Source organism: Haemaphysalis longicornis, unplaced genomic scaffold (genome assembly GCF_048455015.1).
Source record: "Haemaphysalis longicornis isolate Haplotype H1 unplaced genomic scaffold, Haemaphysalis longicornis Haplotype H1 scaffold_8, whole genome shotgun sequence".
Lineage (NCBI taxonomy): Eukaryota > Metazoa > Arthropoda > Arachnida > Ixodida > Ixodidae > Haemaphysalis > Haemaphysalis longicornis.
Window position 1 is genome coordinate 109,841,837 of NW_027526445.1, and position 23,332 is coordinate 109,865,168.

The window sequence follows — 23,332 nt, forward strand, 5'->3', positions numbered from 1 at the left end:
GTAACTAGCAGATATCGGATAAAATTTGGCAAAGTATTTACAGCTTGCGACAAAGCTTGGGCTTGCGACATCTGAGATAAGGGTGTCTTGTTTAGCAGTAATGGTCCCACACATGGTCTGGTGCTGCTCGTTTTATTCTTTTGATATTTCTTTTTATATGCAAAATTTCACGCGTTATCTAAAGTGTTGTTTTGCGTACACGTGAAATTTTGTTTGCGATGAATTTGTCGAAGAAGCGTAAGCAAATCTTCCGGAACTTGTGCCACAATTCTGCGGCATCAGAACCACTAAGCCTGGTGCAAAGATTGAGCTGGTCGAACACACTTTCATTTTGCAGCGTCGGAACATTTGTGAGAAAAATAGGTTTGGACCGACGCCTGAGTGCCTAAATATTTTCTACAATAGAGTAAAACTCCACTATGAAATGGTCAGAAATGCCACGGGTAATTTTCAAAGTCAAAGGGTGAAGAAAACGGCTCAGAAAAAGTACGCAAAGCATCGAGTCTGACACACGCAACGATGAATGTGTGCAGTTGAGTGGTTAAACCAAACACCCCTTGTAGAGTCAAAAAGTAAGGCAATATTGTACAGGCGTGATTAGTTGCTGATAAACGCCTATTGGCCAGGGTAGAAACTCTAGGCTACCTAGGAGACGGTTGAAAACTGAAGAACTGCGTTCAGGGATAGTTTTGGATATTTTCGAGATACAAAATATTTGTTGCTAGTTGTGAGCTTTCCCGGTAGTATTTGGGTGATTTTTTTGTTCTCTTTCTACTTTCTGGCTATTTTTTTTCTTTACAGGTTCCTCGACCTTGTTTCTATTGACAGGTCTCCTTCATGAAGAGATAGCTAGATAACAGTGCAAGCCCACTTTTTCATATCTATCTGGAACCAGAATGCTATGTGCAACCTATGAACATATCATGCCTCGCAAGGCGCAGCATGTAATTTGCCGTCTACCATCTTCTGAGATGAATTTTTCTCCCTTGATAATGCATTTAGTAGTGCGCAGGGGACTTATGACAAAGTAGACGAGCCGCAATATTTCTAACTTTTGCCGGCCCTTTTTGGTCTTAGTTGCTGTGCTTCCGGATGAGGTTATACAAAGCGTGATATAGTTCTGGAAGAGGATTTTTATGACCTCAGTGCAAGAAGGCAACTGCTTTAATTGATAAAGAAATACGTTGCCTACTGCAGTAAAACTTGGTTGCTCTGTGTACAAATAGCACACAAACTTTTGCATAGTTAATCATTGGCTAGTAGGGCAGGTTTGTTTGGCATACATGATCCTCGTCTCTCCTGACAGTTTGGCTTTTTTTACTCTTAAACGCAGCAGGGGAGATTTGAAGAGGTGTTCAGATAAATTCGGTGCATATAAAAAACATACCTCCGCTCTGTCTCGACAAATGTTTGAGTACTGTTTTGTCACGGGTTTAAGCTGGATCACCCATAGCGCAAAAAATGGCTGCCATTTACAGCTGGCCGGGAACCAAGCGGCGAGGATCAACGCGACGCTTTGCTTGTTTCGCCAGAATGTCTGCCTAGTTAACCTTTCATTTTTTTGCGTTAAAAATTCACACACATTTAATATTGTGTTAAGTGTTAGTGCCGCACCTCCCGGTATTCAGCTGGATGTCGAAACGAAAACGAAGTCAAACCATGGAAGCCATACGGAACCATTCCGAGCTACTTATGTTACAACGTCAGATGTTGTGCAGTTAGTTTTTTCACGCCCTAAAGAGCGGCATTCAAGGTGACCCACTCAACTGTGCCGAGCGTGCTGACACGTTTAAGGGGTGGAGTGTTCATTATATAGTGTTATTTACCCCCACGAGATTTGAACTTTCCTCTTATTGTTCCCAAGATGGACTCCCTATACTACGGTGCTCTGGGAAATTTTGCAAACAACGTACTGTTCTCCGTGTAGAAACTGCTTCTTTGTTGATATTTTACAAATGTTGGGTAATGTTGTACCCTTATCGAAGCTGATCAAGCTTCTTTCCTCCGTATTAAATAAATAAAGCAAATAAAGGCCTTTCCGAGCTGCTTGACACAGTCGCCATGCGAGATCAGGGGACCTAACTCAAGAAACCCTAAACTTAATCACAGAACATCCTTTTCACGTCTTTGGCGTCTTGATTTGCCCAAACTGAATGTAGAGATGCAAGTACAATTCCACAGGAAAGTTACGCTTCCCAAGGAGCCGTAAGTCATTACCAGACGTGGCACCAGCATGGCAAGACACAACTCCAGACTCCTTGCTTTTAGCGGGGTCCCTCGACGTTACTCTGGTCAACACAAACACGAATCTTGCCTATGGTATAGTCGAAGAAGTGTAATAGGACAAAAGTAAGAGTGCCACACAGGCTGAGCACGGTGTCTCTACTGGGACAATTTTCAAAAAGCTCCAAGTACAAACCAAAACAATGAGGAAACCCCCGATGAGTCGCGGTAACAATTGAGGACCTCAACAATCACACTCAAGCGGGCACCACCAAGTTTTAACACCTTAAGCACATGGTCGCCTACAACACTTTGGGATACCAGGTGAAACCTCATAAAATGCCCAAGAAACAAGGACATAGCCAAGAGCTAACAAAAAAGGGTAGCTGGGACAAACAAGCAAACAGCAGAATACGTTTTGTGATTCTGTAAGGAAAATTGGCACCACCTATGCAATGACCTAGAGAGAACCCTTTCGTTATCTCTCAACCCTTTTACCAGTAAAAGTTCAAGCAATCACAACAACGCCTGCACTATCTAGAGCTGCCGTGGAACCACTGACCAGCCACTAAAGCACCTACAAACGAAACATATCTCAAAACGAACCGGACCTTTCACTTTTCATCCTTCAGTGGCAGACCTAACACAACCTTTGAACAGCCAATCTGACTTTATCAACTACAATCAACAATAAGCAAAAGGGATATAAATTGTGCGCTTGGACACGACGGCATTGGAGGTAACGTGTATACTAATATCGGAGACCAAGCTCTCGAAACACTATTTCAGTACTGTAAAGAATCGTGGTACAAAGAGAAGCTATTACTCATGCATGCGAAAGGCAGCACAACTAAGGAAAGTCAGCTTACACCGAGAACTTAAGACCGACCTAGGGAACAGAAGGGCTCATGACCTCACGCGTGCGATTCGGATACCGAGTGACCCTCAACTCTAGTTCCCAGACTACAGCCCTAAGGAACAACGTGTCGCTCATCTGAAAGCTAGGGAGGAACAACTGAGGGCTCTTCGCAGTTTCCACCTCAACCTTACTCCTTCAACCTTTATCTTACACGCCACGCAGGCACATATATCCACCAGGCGCAGACTCTCTCCCTCTCTTGATACCTTGTTCTCCATTACATTATGACCCAAACTGTCACGGTTCACTTTCAGGTGAGGGGTGCCTATGCTGACGTGAAAAACCCCCACTGTACTTGTCCTCACAACGGGAGATCACGCTATTTTCTTCATCTGTACCTTGTAACATGCCACATTCCGTACATCTGTGATAAATGGGCCGTTCCTACACCGAATCTTCGCCAGATCCTTTGTTCTTACCTCGTTCTGCCCATTGCCAAAAAACGAGGCCCTAACACTGGCGGAGATGCCATGTAGGCGCAATCGCGGCCCACCAGATCTCCATTTCCATCCGCATGAACATGGGTCACTTCAAATAAAGTTTCATCTCTTTTTCTGGCACACATTCATGTCCAGCATGGAAGGAGTAAGGAGGGGAGCATTCTTTAACGCCTGCAGAACTACCTAAGAGAATTCAAACGGATTCCCAACAATATATGTTCGGCTTCCGCAAACACCTCGACACTCAGTCAGCACGTTCTCCCCTAATTTAAACGAGTGTTCCTCAATCCATCCTTGTAACACTCCTTGTAACCCATCCGTGCAATCACTGTTGGCCTAAATTGTCTCTCTCAGTAACTTCAGTGTGTATCTATCGTAAATCGTGCCCTTTATGCCAATTACCCAACCCCCAGGACAGGCACAGAGCCGATGCGAGGTCTGCAAGACGCGCTACAACAAGCAACCGATTTCAGCAGTCAATATGGGTAAAAAGGGTGGAATGGGGAGAGGCTGAGTGGAGGAAATTGTAAGGACGCTTGCCATCAGAAGATATTGCAAGGATGCGCTGGCTGCATGCAAGTTCACCATGCGTTCGCGACTACAGTGCCGACTGCGCCCAGAAAATCGTGGTTTTTCTTGCGGTGCAATTCTGTGCACGTTCACTGAGCGGTTTTGGCGCGAGAACTAAGCTATCGCTCAACAAAATTCATTTGACTGCGTTCAATTGCAACAAGAATTTCAATGTAACGTACCCTGGTATTCCCGATTGTGCGTTCTTAAGGATACAGGTTTGACCAGTTGGTGTGTGCAGTATGTTCGACAAGGTTACACAGCAAGAAAAGAACAGAAGATACGAGAAATCGCAGGGAGTCTAGCGTCCTCTCTACGGGTTTAGTCTAGACTCTTTGCATTTAATTTTTGCATGTAAACATGTCTAAGCTATGCACTCATCTAGTACCCAATAAGGTTTCTGTAGCCAGAGTGGCTACACAGCGCTGACGTGCATTACCCCAGCCACCGCAGATAGGAGCTCGGCAATATTTGTTTCTGAGTGTACTTCGTGTTAATGTTCTTTACACGACAGAAATCATTTTCGCAACCGTATGGAGTCCTTGGGGAGCTGAAAACGGCTTTAAAAAGGAGACCCCAGTACTTTGCTGCGATCAAGGTTCGTTTAATAGCACCTGGCCGCGCCTGGCAATGTTATCGTGTGCTTCGAACTGAGACTGCTATTTCTCTTTGTGGAGTGTGTCGCCCCGACCAATCTTGTTTGATAGAGACAGGAGCTCATCCTGTCAGCTCTAACGTAGACGTCGTCTTTTATAGACATGGTTATTTATCTATTTGGATAGTTCCAAAAAAGAGCACTTGGAAATAAATGCTCGCTGGTCAAACGCGATGCCGCAAGATTTGCCGACGCTAGACTCTGCATTGTCTGCTCCATGACATTGATGGAGTGCATTATGCATTGACACATGTTGAAGTTGAAGCTTATTTCAGTCAAGTACAATGGCTCAGGATGCGGGAAAAAAGGCCGCAGTGCTCGCGGCTTGACTGCGCTCCCGCCCTCAACGACACAAGCCGCAGGGACGAGGCAGGAAGAAACTTGAAAATAGAAAAAGAAAACCAAAAGCAACAAAAACTCCCACCTCCCCTCGCGGGAACCCCTGTGTAGATGCGACGCATAGGGGGTTCAAGTTGCAGCGTTGGACAGCGGAGGAACGGCGCTGGAACGATGGAGCGGAGAGGCGCAGGCACCGCGTTTTATAGCGCGCGTAACGGTGAAGGGACGCGCCGGCGCCAGTGCGTCTGCCGCGGCTATGACGCAACACAATCCACTTTAATCCAATCCAATCCAAATCCAATCCAATCCAATCCAATCCAATCCAAGCCAAGCCAATCCAAGCCAATCCAATCGAATTCCAATCCAATGCCCCTCGCGAGAGAGTCTTCGCTATCGGAGAGGAGAGGGGGTGAGTGGCGGAGAGCGCAGCTGGCGCGGCGAGGAGAATGGGGGAGGGGTGGACGCCGACGACGACGCCGGATGCAGGGATAAGGCGAGTGAATGAGATGCCTTCGCATCTAAAATGAAAGATGAGATGCAAGCACAATAATGATGATTGTGTGTTTATGGCGCAAGGCCGACTAAGGGAAAAGAGCGCAATAAATTATTTATTTAAACAAATTACATCCAATCACAGAGTTCATGCCGCACGGTAAAAACATATTCCCCAGGGTACTGTAAGACGTACAGCGAATAGATAAATCGCCAAAATCATGTTTGTTTAGCGCTAAAGGCAAGGTGTGAAGTTAAGTGGGAGACCGTAGTTTGCGCGAGCTGATTTTCTGTGCCAGGGTTCACAGTGTTGGGTTTCATGGGAATTAAGGTCTCGTGTAAGGTACCGCTATCAGACAGAAAAGTAACATGTTTTTGTAATTAATTTTTGTATAGATAGCTGGAGTAGACGAAATATGTGTTATTGACTTTCATAACGCGGTATTTAAAAACAAAGGACTGGAATGTGATAAAGCTGAAATACGAGCAATGCAGTAAGGACTGTTTCAGCAATACTAAAGGTTTCCGCATACAATGCAATACATACACATGTTTCTGCAATAAATATCGATGAATAGCATTGGATTGCATTGATGCACTAATACATTATTGAGAGCTTCTTGTTTTTTTCCTGTTTGTTGCGGAGCGCAAGTTCGCTAAAAAAACTTTCACTTTAACGAAAACCTCGCTTCGGCCCTCACTGCATGACAGTATTGACGGCAAATGCTTGCTTGGGTCACCAGGATATTCTTGGTATATAAAAAAGCTCTTTTGGCATAGTGCTTAAGGAGTCTTTAAAAAAGACACTTCTGTTTTGATTCATGTACCTTAGGAGAAGTGCCCTATGTATTGCTAAAGGTAAATAAGTCTCGGTCAATTAATGTTAGCATGTTTTTTTTTAACTTTCGTTGAAAACAGTGCCATGTGAGCACACAGAGCCTCCGACAGAAGGTTTCCTTTCGAGGCTTTCACAACGTAAAGCAACCAGCGTCCGGTTGCTTCAGACGAACTAATTTTACGGCCAGGGAAACACTCTGTCAGAGTGCTTTACCTTCCTGCTTCTCCGGTCTGGGTTCCATTATAACTGGCCAGCTTGCGCTGGCTTCAAACCACTCGCTGAGGAAATGGTTCCATTCCCGGTACTTAGCGAGAATTTTTTTTTTGTTTTCGGGCTGCCACTATACTCCGAAGGTGAACAGGGTTCAGTTTCCTCGTGACAGAAGTCCTCCACAGGACGCCCCTTTCCTCACCCCGCCCTCGCGTCCGAGCATTTTCGTGCTTCTGTCATGCACGGCTGACTCCGTAATTGGTCACGATTCCATCACGTATAAAAACAAGGTGATCCTGGCGCTGATAGAGTGTCAGGTGCATCTTCCGCTTGAGGATTGAACCCGCCACCAGCGGTCCCCTTCGTGAAGAATGTATCGTAAACGCGAATTTTCCGCCATTCTGTTTATCGGTGAGTGATTTGATTATTTTCTTAGAGTTGTTTGTTTGCGCCGCGTTACGCGTCTTGCTGATGCTTAGCAAACAAATAAGCCATCGGGCACGGGGCAGCTGTAGAATGATCAATGTGTAGCTTTGGGCGTGGCCAATGAGCATACTAAGACGAACACGATAAACTGAGTGGCGACCGTGTTCTTCCCAGCCTTGCATTATGGTGGATACCAGGTGTTCTTATCATACTCCCGAGAGTTCCAATCTCTTCGGTCAAGGGCGGCGTGTTTTGATGCACAGAAAAACAAGAAACCGTATGACAAAGGGAGACAGACAACAAGCCAGAGAGAGAAAACACTTTAATGAAAACTATGGTGGGGGTGGAACCCTAGTTTCGGAATCCATGGGTGGCTTGAGCCTTCTCGGTCCTCGTCACCAGGAGGGTCTGGTTGTCCAGTTGACTGGTGGTCAACTGTGTTTCTCATTGCTCATAGGAAGGACGGTAGAGGAGGGGTGATAGAGCTGGGTTATGTGCGCATTCCAAAATTTTATGTAGGGGATGGGTAGTAGCGAACAGATTTGGATGAAGCAGAGTATTACGTGCGAAAAAATTAAAAAAAGGCCGAATGTATTTATGTGTATTTTCATTACGCTGCGCCTCGTAGCCCCTGTAAAGCGTAGGCTGGTTTATTGCTAAATTTTATTTTGTAGTTCCGTACGTCCCTACTTGACAGAAAATTAGGAAAAATTGCGACTATTTCAGGAAGGTGTAGCTAAAACGGGTTAGAATACGATGCGTTGCAAGCACCAACTTAATTTCAGATGTACGCTGTGTCTCCTTGGAATATTGCTACAGGACTAAAACAACGCCCTACTGAGGACGAGCTCTGGAGTTTCAATTCTAGCATCTGTCAATACTTTAATGACGGAAACATTAACATTCATCGCTAAACATAATAAAAGCGAAACTGGCAGACGAGTTGAAGCGATGAAGCGAAAATACAGCGTAGCCGATTAACGCTGCGATGATATGGCAGTTGCGCTGGTGATCCGAGGTTTCGCACCACATTATGTCGAAGTTATGTCCCACTACTTACAAGTAACCTATTTGCGAGAGCCTGAGGGCGTTCACATCACGGGTTCACTAATCCCGCTTGTTTCAGTGGATACATGCCTCCATCGATCGCCTAAAAGTAATCTTGTGGTTTCGAGAGAGAGAACCTTTGGTTTCGGAAGGAATATTTATCTATAGTAATCTATAAACAGATCCCACATACCTGAAATGTGATCAGATGCCCCACTAGAAACGCTGTCCCGAACAGAACACACGATCACCTGGAAAATCTCACATCGTCAATAGCGACCATCTGAAACATAATTCGAATGTGCGAACGGGCTTGCCCTGTACAGGTCTTAGCCGCAGGGCTGCCGTCCCAGGAGTCTACAACAGTGCGCTTTCAGATCGGCAGTGGGCGTCCTGCTTCCATTCTCGTGCGTTGTGGTATCTGATGCCCTTGTGAGTCATGCCGTTGTGCGATCTCAGGCGGACATTCACGAGACCGCTTTCTCAACTTGTCGACTATTAACTGCGACCAAGGAGCCATTGCAGCTAACGAACAGCTACACCAAGCGTGGTGTTTATTTCTCCTTTTTACAGCAGCTGTCAGTTGATGCGTCATGTTGTTTAATAACCTCCAGGCCTTCATGAGATAGAATATACAGACGACGCGTTTTCACCGTAATGCACCACTAACACAGTTGCTCTAGCGCCATTGAGTACGGGATTTTGGCCCAGAATAGTCAGCCTTCCCTTACGGACCGTAATGGCCAACTGTCGTTTTGATAACCTCGCGCAATTGAAATATAGAGCACCTCAAAAGTCTTCCCAGTTATTACTCGATGGAATATCTTCCGAGATAACACCCCCATACACTATCTACGACTGGGTATGTCTCGTAAATACGGACAGCTTTTGAAGAGCTACAGGATGCCGTGCACGCTATGGTGTTTCAGGAGGCCCTAGTTGTGCTCTGTATGAGACAGCCCTGGTACGCGTGAAAAATTCGAGCTTGTGCTATAGCTGAAGTTTGGCAAACAGATTTCGTGGCTATGTACAGTGTAGTGCAGATGCTCAAAATGCCCCAGTCTCTCGCGACCCATTTTCTTAAAGAACCCTGAGAACCGTTGTCCTTTCCTACACAAAATACTTTGTCCGGACACTGAGTGAGATCCCAGGAGTTAATGACGAAGCGTGGTAGCACTCCGATTCTTTGATAATGTTAAATATTGGAATTAACATTTCTTTCCTATTGGAAGAATTGGTTGCATAATTTCAAACTATTCTTAGTAAACGTCACAAAGATCAGGTGTTTTAACTCAAGCATGAGCAACTTGTATATCAACCCTATTTGGTGGCGTCGGTTGCGTTACCAGAGCAACTTATTTGTTGCGATAATCGGTACTAATAATGCTCTCGGTGATACAGTCTAGTCCACTTATAACGATATCCAAGTGCCAAAGAAAGCTCATCGTTATAACCGATAATTGTTATAGGTTGCCAAATACAAAGACGGAGCAGAGCTCAAAACATTTTATTCGCATGGCAGCAGGCTGTACTACTACTAATTTGCGAAAAAGAAGTCACAGTATGTCACCTTTGTTTGACGCGTGTGAAGCTCGCGCAAATCGTTTCCAAGAGCATCTATAGATGCTTCACCTAGCTGAGGTAAATGTTCTTGGCAGAAACAAAGTCCCAGAGGGTCTGTGTCACGTATTCGGCCTTCTACGAAGACACTACCTGTGTAGTCTGCGCAACCGCGTCATTAGAGTCGTGACTGTTCCACTTTTGGTGCACAATATAACCGGTTTCAATCGTTATATCCGATATCGTGACTCTGGAGCATTGTAATAAGCGGTATATTTTACAATAGAAAGAATACAAAAGTGGATGGTGCTATAGCTGTTCATCGTTATATGCGATATATTGTTATAAGCGGTGTCGTTGTAAGTGGACTCGACTGTATACACATTTCGTACTCATCAATTACCAGAAACTCTCAAGCTGCACCTTTGACGGTCCCTTCTTCCCTCGTACCGTCCTCGCCCAACACAAAAACAGGCTAACCTAACCACCTAAACACCTAATTTCACACAAGTGATAATTCACGGCTACTAACGCCTCAAAACGGTGCCTGTACTGACCGCTTGAGGTAAAGTCACCGGATAAACATCGCTTCATTCCAAACTTCCGCAGCCTATATTTGCTGTGCATGGTCGGCCATAACCTGACACACTCAAAAAAAAAAAAAACAGAATGAGAGCGTACTTATTGACCTTATCCACCCTTAAACTTGTCTGTCCTGGAAACACAGAAAACTTGCCCAGCTTTACTTACTTAACGTCGCGAACGCTGATATTAGCAGCAAAGCAGTCCAGTGTTCTTTAATTGCAGGGCTAAGATTCACAGAACTGCTCAAAGCCAGCAAATCTATTCTCTATCGCGCCCATTGATTTTTGCCGTCTTCCACTGCTTGCGCCATCTACTGGAACCTTTTGGTTCTTCGAACTTGGAACACTGCCACGTGGGTGCTTGGAAAGCGCTTTGAAAGCAAAACTTTCTACCTGCACCAGCCAGCGATTCTTACCTGGCATGCGGGACAAGAAACGGCCAAATTCGGATAGGGAGGGGCAGGGCGGTTTTCGCTTGCGGCACAAAGTGTAGATTGCGCGGCGATAGGGCGCTATCACCAAGCGTTCCCCGAGCGCAGCTGCCTGCTCGCAGCAGCGGTCGCATTATAGAGGGACGGCTTTGTCTTCTGCTTTTATCATCATCATCACCAGCCTATCTAAGCCCACTGCAGGGCAAAGGCTTCTCCCATTAATCTCCCCGGTCCTGTGCTAACTGCGACCAATTTATCCCCGCAAACTTCTTGATCTCACCTGCACATCTAACTTTCCGCCGCCCCCGGCAACGCTTTCCTTCTGCTTTAGCGACGGTTATGTTTGGCTTTTTCTGGCGTGTTTCGCGTCCATTGCGCGCATCCTTCGCACGGCTTGATAAGCTTGTTCGATAGCACCTCCTGGGTAACCCGGACCTGACGGAATTAAGTGGTTGTACAGCAAACATACATTAATGATTCGTTTGCAGGGCGAAAAAGCAAAATGTACAAACCACATACTGACATCTGGCCGCTAGGTAAGCGCTACCTTGTGCGCACTGCTTGACACGAACGGGACTCCGTTTTCTAAATTGGTGAATAACAAATTTGGTTGTGTTTTAAGAAGTATTACAAAAAGCGAAAGTTGCAACTGGTTCTGGTAAATAGCGATTATAAGAGTTCCCTCAGCTTTCTCACACATTCTCAAACTTACTAAAGTAACTAGTTTGAATTGGTATAAATGGGAATCACTAAGCTCACATGCCGTATGGTGTCGGTGTCTGTGCTTGTGCCGCGCGGTGGTGCAGCCCCGGGCTAGCATATCAGGAGGGCTAGGTTCCGCTGTTTCACCCTTCGAAAGGCTCTCTTCTCCATTTTTTGCCGAAGCACGGCCGGGCTGCAGCGGCTACGTCGTCCGGCGGTCTATCCCGGCCGTGGCCGGCGCTTCGGCGTTTCGCTCTTTGTAGAGCCACGTTTGTAAATTGAAGTGACGGCTCATGGGCAATTGTGGTGGTTGTCGCTTAAAGCTTTGCTTTCCAACCACCTTTACAGCGTGGATTGTGGCTAATTTTTTTGTTTTTCATGGTGTGTTTTGTTATTTACGACCGCAAAAATTAAACAGACATGCCTCTTTCATAAAAGAACAATGCAAGTATAACTTATGTAAGTATGTCTTGCCCCCAAATATTGTTACTGTTTTCTGGTTCCTCAATAATGTTTACAAATATACACATTGCCGCCAGATTTATTATTTTGGAAGGCTTTAGTTATATAAATGTATGTTTCAAGAATTATTTTAACTTGCTGCATGCGTGCATGGTAGGTAGGCTATGCCCTCTCCACATCTATGCAACCCCGTTACCACCGCGTCTCCTAAAAGTGTCGACCAACAACAGCTTCGCTTCTAAACGTAATAGATGGTGATACGCAAGTAATCATCTAGGCACGGTCTATTGGCGAACCATCCAGGCGATTTTGTTTGAAAATGTCACTTTTCTTCCTTTTTTAACGCCAACCACTGGAATGTGCTTTATCTTTATTGCCCGGATGAGCGCCCCAATTCAACAACGTGCCTCGTAGGAAACGAGCCAGTTAGCCGACAGACTGGCGTTCCTACATGACTGTAGCTTGAACAGGTTTCGATAATGCTTAACCGGTAGAACTAGGCTCTACAAAATCAGCGACAGTAACCTGCAGAAAAACTCAAATGTCTACAAGAAAAACTCACGGCCTCCATAGGTCAACAGAATTATCATCAATGCTACGAGTGGGACGCACAAAGCAGGCGCAGTGGCCGACGCCATCCACGGTACTCCCCAAAGCATGGAGGAAGTTGGAATTAGATGCCGGCGGTGGCACTACAGCCGTTGTTAAATTACCAAAGCAGGTTGCTGTAGTTACGCACCCATTATTATCACCTCGGCAACTCCCATCGTTTCATAGAGCACTTGGGTGCGTGACAGACACGTTGATGAGTAAGTGCGAGTTTTCCTACCGAGTAAGAAGTTGTGTCAGATTGTCAGTCCCTGCGCAAGTCCTCCAATTAGTATGAAGCCCATCAAGAAGAGCGCCTTCCATGTACAGAGGCCATTTCTGGGGCCAGCATTGCACAAGAAGAGCTCGCATTCGGGCTAGTTGGTATTCCATAACGTTCATCTAAACGCGCACAAAAACACGCGCTTGTCCTTGTCTTCTGTGTCCGTGGGGTTTTTGTGCGCTTAAGATGAACGTTATGAGTATTGCACAGTCGTGTTGCTTAACAGCGCCAGAGACCTTGTTCTTTGTTGGCTCGTTTTTCACATCCATAGCCTGCCGAAACCGGTATAAATGAAGTGAAAAGAAAACGCGTTCTTTCTGATGCTGTCATTAGCCCAATGTTGTGACCGTTGCGTTCCCTACACAGATTTAGTTAAATTGACACAGAATAAAGGGCAACGTTGCAAATTCATGGTTGTAAAAACTAACCAGCTGGTTGTAAAAACTAACCAGCTTTCGGAGTTTTACCGAAACACCTTGACTTGCTAAATGCCTCCTCATGTCGTGGCGCTCCGCCACGGCAACTTCATCTGCAAAAAAAGAAAAAGATACATATACGGTGTGTTTCAGCGTTTCTTGCATACGGATAATACGAAGGAAGGAAGAATGTAGAAGGAAGGCACGAAAGTTAACCTGGCTAGAGCCTAGTTCGCTATCTTGCACGTGGGAAATGGAAAATGGGCAAAAAAGAGAAAGGGGGAAAAGAAGAAAGGTTGGACCAGACAATTATGCCCAGCGCTGAAGGACTGACACTGATGGACACTGGTCGCTTTCAGTATAGAGTCTAGCATTTAAGTTCGTCGCCCGTAGAAAGTGTCAAAACACCACTAAAAACCGGTGGGTCGTCTCAACTGCAGATGTGAAAACCTTCAAGGCATTGGAGCTATCAAGAAACATGGGCTCACCTAGAAAATGTTCTGAAGAAGCTTGAGACTTCCAGCGGAAGGCATATGAAACTGCGAAAACCAAAATCCTCATTCAAGCACATGCGCACTTCGAATAAGATTTTGTGTGAGATTTGTTACCCTTTAGAAATAGTCGAAGTGAGTTTGATTATGTGAGGGATATTTTGTGATGGAAAATCGACATCCCTTCCAGAATGCGATTGTTTTTTTCTTTTTTGCTGATACAGCTGTGCTCGCCTACGGGTCTGCGGCCCCCACAGAGGAGGATTGTGACATCCACAAATTAGATACGTGCTCTTCGGACTTGTTTGTGTTTGCCACCAAGAACACTATCCCGGAGAGTGAAGCGGATCTCGCAGCGTTTTGCAAGTACGCCAGTTTCTGTTTTCGTTTGATGTTGACCGTTGAGCATGTCGGTATTTTGCCCCTTCTGCTGGTTACGCGGTAAACTTCTTGTGCATTGGAATAATTAAGCGCCAATGGTTATTACAACTGAGTTATTGGACCACTTTACGAAAGAGAGGGCACGCAACCTAGAGCGTGAACAAAATAATTGCGTCCCAAATGCTTCTGTAGCATTACTGCTTTTATAGTTTCAGTACAGTAACCTCCTTACAGCAAAAACATCAATCCGTCATTCAACAGCAATTCCGGAATAACATTTAGTTCCAGCGGCTTAACGTCGTGCGTATATTGGTATCGTAAGATACCAATATACTTAGAGATTTGGTGGGGCTCACAGGCTGCAAAGGTTCCCAACAGACCTGGATTTCAAAGAGGGACAGTGCTGGACGGATCGAAAGGAACGCAGGTTGAATGCCAAGTACTTGTTTAGCGTGGTTCTTGTTTGGCCTGCGAGAAATATTTTAGGCCACATTCAGAGGTCCATTAATTGCACAACTAAAACGTGAGCCCCCTCTTCAGTGCGCACAACTGAAATAAGATAATATCCGTAGATTACACATGTATTGTTTCCCACCTGAAAATGTCTTATAAATAATTCTTCACTACTTATGTAGCTATTGTTTTTCCTTCTTGATGCGATACGAATTGGAACAGCCGGATAGTACTTTCCCGAGGGCGTCGTTGCGTTTCATATACGATACAGAAGTGAAAGCGCCTAGCTCCGTCTTTTGGTTCACTTTCAACACCAGCGGCACTGTTTTGACGAACTGCTGAAAAAGGCCCGTGGTTTGTTCTTCGTAGCTTTGAAATAGAGTATTTCCTGTTATAATGGCCTGAGTTGCATCCTCCCCAGCCGCGCTTGTTTTCTTTATTAAAGCCAAAAAATGTTACGCGAAAATGTTCTAAATAAGTTATTTTTCTAAGTAAGGCTGGTTTGGCACATTTTACATTACGTTCGGCAGTTCAGAGCCCATATTACCGTGTTTACTTGATGCTTTGCTCCGTGCAGGAAGAGCCGCTTCTGTACGCTAGACTAAATTGAAAGAAGCGTCTGGACCATGTTTTTTTTTACGTTTTGCTGCCAGTGTCTATCCGCCCACTGCTGCAGTTGTCCTGAACTGAAAGCGGAGACCATTTGGCCGGTACCTGTTGGCGGCAGGCCCACGCGTCAGGAATTTTGTTTCATAGGAAAAGAGTTAAGCGTCCTGATCACTCACCGCTTTGTTATTTCGACTGTTCTGCGCGGAAACGTAGTTCGCTCCATGACTAATTCCGTGGTTCTTCCCTTTCCGTTGAAAACCAAAACTGCAGATAATTTTGTGTGAACGGGAAGGTTTCTCTCTCACCTAATCTACGTTCGGAGTCATAATCTAGTATTAAATTACCGGCTACATACCTTGAGCGCATTTTAATCTCACGCAGGGCGCAGGAAGAGGCGGAGGCCTGCAGTCGCGTCTACCTCAAGAAGTGCACAAGCAGCGTCGCTCAGGGCGTTGGAAGCGTCTTCCTCGACGATATCAAGGAGGAGATCAGCGAGCGATGCGATACGTCTTCGGATTACCACAAGGGTGAGTCGCAGATGAGGCAGACATAATTAGAAGGATAAGAATGGGGTGGAGTGCATTCGGCAGGCCTTCTCAGATAATGAATGGCAGCCTTTCGTTGTACCTGAAGAAGAAAGTGTATGACAGGTGGATCTTACAGGTACTCATCTACAGGGCAGAAACTTGGAGGCTCACTATGAGAGTTCAACTTAATTTCAGAACAATTCAGCGAGCAATGGAACGGAAGATCATAGCTGTAACATTAAGGGACAAGAAGAGAGCGGAGTGGGTGAGGAAACGAACGTGTGTTAAGGATATATTAGTAGAACTTAAGAAGAAGAAATGGACTTAGGCAGGCCATGCAATTCGCAGGCAAGATAACCGTTGGTCATTGAGGGTAAAAGAGTGGATCCCTAGAGAAGGCAATCGTGGCAGGGGGCGGCAGAAAGTTAGATGGGCGGATGAGATAAAGAAGTTTGCAGGGATAAATTGGTCACAGTTGGCACAGAACCGGGGTCATTGGAGAATAATGGGAGATGCCTTTGTCCTGCAGTAGGTGTAGATAGGCTGGTGGTGGTGGTGGTGGTGGTGGTGATGATGATGATGATGATGATGATGATGATGATGATGATGGTGATTATAATGGTGGTGGTGGTGGTGGGGGGGGTGCGTGGCAGAGTAAGGGGGAAAAGCTACAGAAATTCGGCGGAGTATATACTAATGTGTAGGCATTCGTGCGCTTTTTCTGGTTCATGATTCTCACGTTTTATATTAGGCATTGAGGGAACACAACAGCCCACACAGCCTCTATTTCGTTTTGATCCTGTTTTGAGTTAGTCTTGTGGGAAGCTAAATTGGATAAGCCATTGTTTTTTCACCAGTCTATTTTAAGGTACTTATTCTGTTTTTTTTTTATTTTTTACTCCATATCTTGAGGGAGCGCTAACACTAGCCGCGTTCTGTGAGTACATAAAATTGCGGACTGCATTGGTGTAAACCAAAGCAAATAAATTCACTGCGTATAGGTCAATATCATTTTTACAGCGTTGAGATAGGTGAACAAACCTTACAAAATGGTGCCATGCGCCACCAGTACAAGCCTGAGCACTTAAAATCCGGGCAGGCGGCAGAATACAACGCTACCGAGAACTGCGTTGGACCGCTAGCAGCTTTAGTCGCCTGTCTGGCTATGTCTGCCAGCCAACTGCTAGCTGCGTCTAAAAGTAACACAAAATAGGCTCTCTCATGCAACCCGCATATGCAAACCACTGGCATCCTGTTCGCGTTAACGACAACGCCTCTTCCAGTCTCTGCGCAAGCCTGTCATGCCGATTTCTACCCCCAAGTTTAACGTTCTCTCCCTGCCCGTGCGTCGTAATTCTCTTGTTCTAAGAATGCGTGAACCTATAGGTTCCATCCCATTGAAACAATTTCGTACCAGAGATGCCACGCACACTCGCTTGATTTCGAAGACAAGCCATTACTTACGACGAGTATCTCCACCCGACAGAGTAAATACCTGATTCCCATTCTTTCAGCCACAAATCGGGGGATCCCTGCTCATTTTACATTCACCATAGAGAACTACAGAACCGAAGTGCCGCTGGAGGTAAAATGTAAAACATCCTGTTTTCCTACCGCACTTTGTGACAGCAAACTTCGTTTTCTTAACGGTACTCCCAGAAAGAAAAAGGGACTGAAAAAAGCACGAGAAGTTTAAAGCCAACCGTAAACGGCGAGGTCACGAGTAGCCCGAGTAAAATACACCGTGTAACCTGGCAGAGGTTTCTAGTTAACTTGATCCTTCTAGAGCTTTTGAACCGTAGTTGCAGATTCGTTCCCATTCAACGTGAAACATTGCGTGTAAACACTACATTTCATGTCCGCGTAAGCGCTGCGCGAAGAAGTTGGATATCATGGCTTGGTTCGGTCTACCACGTGACATCCTAGGGTGCTCAGGTGGCAATAAACTCGGCGGAGACGAAAACATCCTTGTGAAAACAGGGAGTGGCGACAGCTCGGATCGTCGCCGTGGCATGTTTGGGTCCGTGCCAACTTGCGGAATACACTCGGTGGGCGGCGAATATGCCGTTGGCGAAGCCAGATAACCATCGCTGCCGAGAAAGTAGAGAGAAGTGGTAGAGAACTACACGCACGTGGCCGATGGTATACGCAATAGTATAGGAGTGCCTGGGACATTTGAGAACAAAGCGTTTGATTTGCCGTCTTGTCGCATTGTTGACACGTTAGATCACTTTTAAGAAAGGCGTGCTTTGTTTTTTTTTGATGACAACTTCCTGCAGCAGCTAGAGAAATTAGGAAAACCGCCACGTTTTAACACAGCCGAGAGTCCAGGAAGATGCGTTAGCCGGGCACTTTGAACCAGCTTGGCGTCTTAATCTATATGTAGACATTATACCAAGATTTCTGAAATTTGCGCTGGCTGCGCCGCAATCAATGTATTTGCCAGGGTTTAGTTGTATAGTTCGTAAACCTATCAAGAACACAATCCGCAATTACCAAACTGTATTAAAATGGTTTCTTAAAATGCCGTAACATGTAATAGTTGAACCTTTTTTTTTTTTTTTGCTACGTCGACCACGGCAATTAAAATGGACGAAATAAAGCTTCCAAGGAAACTCAGTTTTAATATTGTGTCGCCGTCACGAGACTTCTCTAAACTGAATTTCGTTCGTCCCCGAAGTAGGCTTCTGCTCACAAAACACTATAGGAGTTAATAACTTGCACTGTAGTGGTTGACGGTGCGAGCGGAATTGTGGGTTTAGTAAAAAAAAGCACAAGAAACTTTGAGTACATCTGCACGAGCATAGTGTTTTGCAAACAGCCACTTCAACTATAATCATGATCAATCAATAAATGCCCGCGGAAAGACTAAATGTTTTTCAAAAGAATTTCTGTCGTGAGTCAGGCGAATATTTTTTACAGGGAAGCTGTTTACCAAATCGAAATTTTTCGTGTCCGCAAAAAATTGCCGAGGGTGCCTACGTGACCGCGTGCCTCACGCCGACCGCCCGCGGTAGTTCACAAAACCAAGAAAATGCCCAGCGCGCATGAGTACGTGCCTCGCGTCGACCGCCCAGCGCCCACTAAAGACGTTTGTCAGGTCAAGCATACCCATTTACGGAGATTGGACAAGACTGCGGTGACCGTCCGGGAGGCGTATTTCCAAACGCTTCGCTGCACAGAGCACCCTCGTTACATGTCTGTTCGCGCGACGGAGAACGATAATTAAACGTGGTCATTGGCTGCGCTTTAAACCTAAAGCGACCTAAAGCATACCAAGTCACCGTTATTAACAAAAAAACGCGTTGATTTGGGTTTAGAAAAAAAAATTAAATTTAGAAAACAAATTAAGCAATGAAAAAGAAAAGCTAAGAGATAAACCTGCTGGGGCTCGAACTCAAGCCGTCAGCACCAGTACTGAGTACTCTACATCGAGGCTACAGAGCCCGAACGACTGGGTCCTTTTAGCAGGCACTCAAAAGAATAGTGCGCGCAGTGGCATCACACTTGTCACGTGGGTGCTCTGTGCAGCGAAGCGTTTGGAAACACGGGTCCGGGAGGGAAACAACTACGTATGGAAAGCAGTGGGCGTGGTGAGCTGCCATAAGCTGCGGAACTCATCCTTGCTCTGGCGCCTTTACATACATTGCACATTGGTCGTGCAGGGCATCGACGCCGATCACGTGTCAAGAACTAAGTAGTTCGAAATGAGGTGTTTGAGCATCCTTGCGACCAGACACGTTGGCTACTACACTTTAGTTGCGATTCGGGAAGATGAGACCACACATCCTCGCTTCATCGCTCTGTTTACGAGTTTGACAAGGAATGAGTCCAACCAGTTTCGGGTTTTAGTAAGAGTAAGGCGTTATATAGAGAAAGGCAGACTTCAATAAAACATATCGAACAGCTTTCTGTTGAAAATGTTCTACAGTTTATATCACATGAAATCGTATTGTTTTGTTGTGTACTTCTGTACTTCTCGTTGGTTTTTCTTACAAAAAGAATGTTGGCTTACCCACAGGTGCAAACTATGCGGATTTAGATAAAAGTATGTGCGCTGCAAATTATCTAGAATTAAATGCGTGCTTCACTTTGTGTTTATAAATATTCCGCAACGAATACGGCTGCCTGAACGCCGCGGTATCTCTCGACTGTTCGTGATCGCATGTCTGCTCCAAGCTTACGTCCTTTGTGAGAAACTTGTCAGGTACAGACAGATGACCCGGCATGCGGCACGGAGACGGCTATCTTATCTATCATCAAAAGAATCAGTACAGAGGCGGGTGGCACTGGTGATGACTTCGTCTGCTGTGCCGCAGCAAGGGAAGCAGGAAATAAAACCAAAAACATTTAAGAAAAACGAGGACAAGCAAACCTTACACGCACGAAAAGCGTGCGGAAACTATAGAGTAGGAAAAGCTCGGCCAGGAAAGAAGTTCCACCCCAAAGCTTCAAGAAACCGCTCCACGAAATGCGAAGGCAGAAGTGGGAGTCCCTTGCGAGGCGATGCTAAGACGTCACGTGACTGCTTCAGAGTATTAAATAGCGTCCGCCGGTAATCAGCGTTTCATAAAATTTCCACTAACGCTCAACAAACTTTGCAGAATACATAACTCACGCGCCGTGCCTGAACAAGGTGGGCTCGGGATTCCAAGCCTGCATGAAGAGTCTTACAGCTGACTTGGACGTCGCCTCACGGCTCCCGGGCCGATCCAGGATCGGCGGAGCCTGCTGGTGAGTTTGTCACCGCCACTGCAACCTTTTTGCTTTCGGAATAGTACATGCCTTTGTTTTTTTGACCCTGGTCTTTTCAATCGCTGTTTTTATGTTGGTGCAATTTGACGACTTTTAAAATAGCTTTACCTGTTTCATTAGCGCTTTGTAACTTTCTTTTGTGTTACATGATGGTACGTAATACTTGTCTATTTATTTGTAAGCTTTGTGCATGACTGACCTTGATCGTGTTGTTTTCCAACTTCAGTTGTCAGTACCTCTTCAAGCTGCTTCAACCTTCAGTCCTGCCCTCCTCGTTTACAAGGGAAATGAAGCACATTGATTGATTGATTGATTGATTGATTGATTGATTGATTGATTGATTGATTGATTGATTGATTGATTGATTGGTTGATTGATTGATTGATTGATTGATTGATTCAAGTATCGTTAAAAGTGGGACACAGTGGCGAAATGTAGGAACAGACGCTCAAAGTTTGGTTATGTTTCCGAATTAAGAGCTTTATAGCGGAACCGAAACCACGACAGTCGGAGTTCCTCTATAATGGACCTGAAATGGAATGAAAGAAATGGGCGTGCGCACTGCGTGTAATGCAAAGGCAAGATATCCGTTGGTCGCTAAGGATAACAGACTGGATCCCTACAGAAAGCAAGCGTGGCGGGGGGCGGCACAAAGTTAGATGGGCGGATGAGATCAAGAAGTTTGCGGGGATAAATTGGTAGCAGTTAGCAGAGGACCGTGATAATTAGAGGTTAATGGGAGAGGCCTTGGCCCTGCAGTGGGCGTAGATAGCCTGGCGATGATGACAGCAGAACTATAGTTCAAGTCTGCCTTGAACGCCACCTGCGGATTAAACGGTACAAGTTCGGTTAAAAACATTACCTTCAGTTCCACAGACTGTCTACTGCCATTCCAGGAATTAGCTGCGTCGTAATTCGACTGGTGTAATTTTATGGATAGAGGGGGGTTTCAGTACCAACACTGTCTACAGCACCCGCGGTTAGTCTCTAAGTGGCACTTGTAAATACAACCTTCTAGTTCTAGTTCACAAACCTGCTTTAATGTATATGTAAAGCTGTTGCCATAAGGCCGCAATGCAGTTCGTCACGGTATAACAACGCGTAACAAAGCCATTATTTTTATGTCAATGCTCTCTCGGGCTTTTTTTTTTTTGGCGTACTAAAAAAGGTTCATAAACGTTACAGCTACCATGTGATGTAATCTGCAAATAATCATTTTTGCGCATTTGTACACGTTACTATGAAATTAACCGATTATAATGACCATTACTTCCCCGTAAAAATAACCCATTGCGATAACAATTATAGCCTTATAAAAATAATCAAATAAGTACTCTGTAGTATTTGATTACTTCCCACGTTGTACTGCTCACACTTCTTTTTTGATTTCACTAGCAAATTAATACGCATATAACGTAGCATAAATATCGCGAGATCCCCGGCTAGTGTACCTGGACGTCTGTACCTCAACTTTTCGTTAAAGGGTGCACTCTGCCGCGTCAAAATTCAAATTCGCAGCTCCGCTGCTATGATCAGTAAAAAGGTCGAGAAAAAAAGCACAGCGTTGACCATTTTCACGCAGAGTTGATTCAAACCCGCTTATTTAACCACTCTATCAATGAAAGAGACGAGAAATATGTAATGGTTATTTTGCAATCAATTAGAGGAAAAAATGTATTACACTTGCAAAGACCGTTACTTGTTTAAGGATCAATTGAAGAATTATAAAACTTTCACAAACTGCAATCGTATATGAGTTATTCCTTACTTGTAAGGCGTTACGTGCAAGTGTGACTTAGACTAACTCACCGAAATTTCTCGGCTAATTCGGTTTCCGTCAACTCGAAGCGTGAAATAACTGCGAGCCAGTAACAATGATACCAATTTTATCCCAGTTTTCCAAAACATATTATAGACACTGAAGAAAACATGTGATGCAGTGGCGACTCCCTAGTCCGTTTTCGACAGCTTTTCTATGACGTCACAAAATCTCGTTTGCGGGATTGGCGGCAGCCGTGCTAACCCACCGCTACGAAACATCACTAAACCATTGTAGTGAGGCTCTAGTTCCGATTGAAAGATAACACACAGTTAACACACTGATTAACATGTTTTCAGTGCTGGCCTATTGACGTCACTCCTGCACATTACACGTCAGTGTAGCGCGAAACTTCAAAGCTCTTCTATACGCCTGGCGTTTTTTCGGTTAAAAAACGCCTGTCGTGTCTCGAATGCAGCTTAGTGAAGTACTCAAGCCTAGTTTCTTCAAATTAAACAAGCTGTATTTTGTCTTCGTGGGTGCCTTTGGCGGAAAATTCTTCTCTCTAATTCTCTCCCCATTCGCAGCAAGTACAACAAATTCGAGACCTGCGTGAAAAAGGCCGTTGAATCCGGCTGCTCAGAGGACACCGTGGAATTCACTTCGAAGGTGCTGCAACGCTACGCCGGAGACCTTCTGGGCACCGTTTGCACGGGGTACCGATCGGGAGACAAGTGCGAGGGCATACCGTACGACGACAAGCCCGGGGACGACACGCTGCGCTCCCTGCTCACGCCGTTGGTCAAAGTTGGCGACGCCCTTGGTTGACGGAAACTGGAAAGAGTTCATCGTGCACATCAGGCTGTGGACACCCGAGACCAATAAACTTAGCTCAAGTAATGTTGACTTTGTCCAAGGTCTCGCTATCATAGTCTGCGCTAAGCACTAAACGCCAGACGTACTTTAAAGGGGAATGAATACAAAAGTATACAACTTTGGTTCAATTAACAAACTTTTTCGCCCCGATAACAATGATATCAATTTTATCCCAAACATAGAACAAGTTGTCCCGATAACGAAAAACGTATAAACCAGCGGCGACGCCACAGCCACGGTGGCGGCGCCACAACCATAAGCCAACGCCAAGAAGCACGATATTGCAGTGGAGCCTC

The 23,332-nt window shown here is 45.3% G+C and overlaps 1 protein-coding gene across 1 annotated transcript; it reads left to right on the forward strand.

Annotated features, from left to right (window-relative positions):
* Positions 1-6,938: 6,938 nt before the first annotated feature.
* On the forward strand, positions 6,939-23,066 carry LOC144148193 (uncharacterized). The gene is made up of 5 exons (XM_077679777.1): positions 6,939-7,097; positions 13,901-14,042; positions 15,501-15,646; positions 20,251-20,380; positions 22,748-23,066. Exons 1-5 carry the CDS (start codon positions 7,058-7,060, stop codon positions 22,986-22,988), a joined length of 699 nt encoding a protein of 232 aa, XP_077535903.1. The 5' UTR covers positions 6,939-7,057; the 3' UTR covers positions 22,989-23,066.
* Positions 23,067-23,332: the final 266 nt, after the last annotated feature.

What these genes read in the sequence shown, in the direction of transcription:
- LOC144148193 (XM_077679777.1), top strand. Translation starts at nt 7,058, where the DNA reads ATGTATCGTAAACGCGAATTTTCCGCCATTCTGTTTATCG. An exon ending in TTCCGCCATTCTGTTTATCG is followed by an intron (nt 7,098 to 13,900) that starts GTGAGTGATTTG and finishes TTGCTGATACAG; the next exon opens with CTGTGCTCGCCTACGGGTCT. An exon ending in GTCTTCGGATTACCACAAGG is followed by an intron (nt 15,647 to 20,250) that starts GTGAGTCGCAGA and finishes CAAACTTTGCAG; the next exon opens with AATACATAACTCACGCGCCG.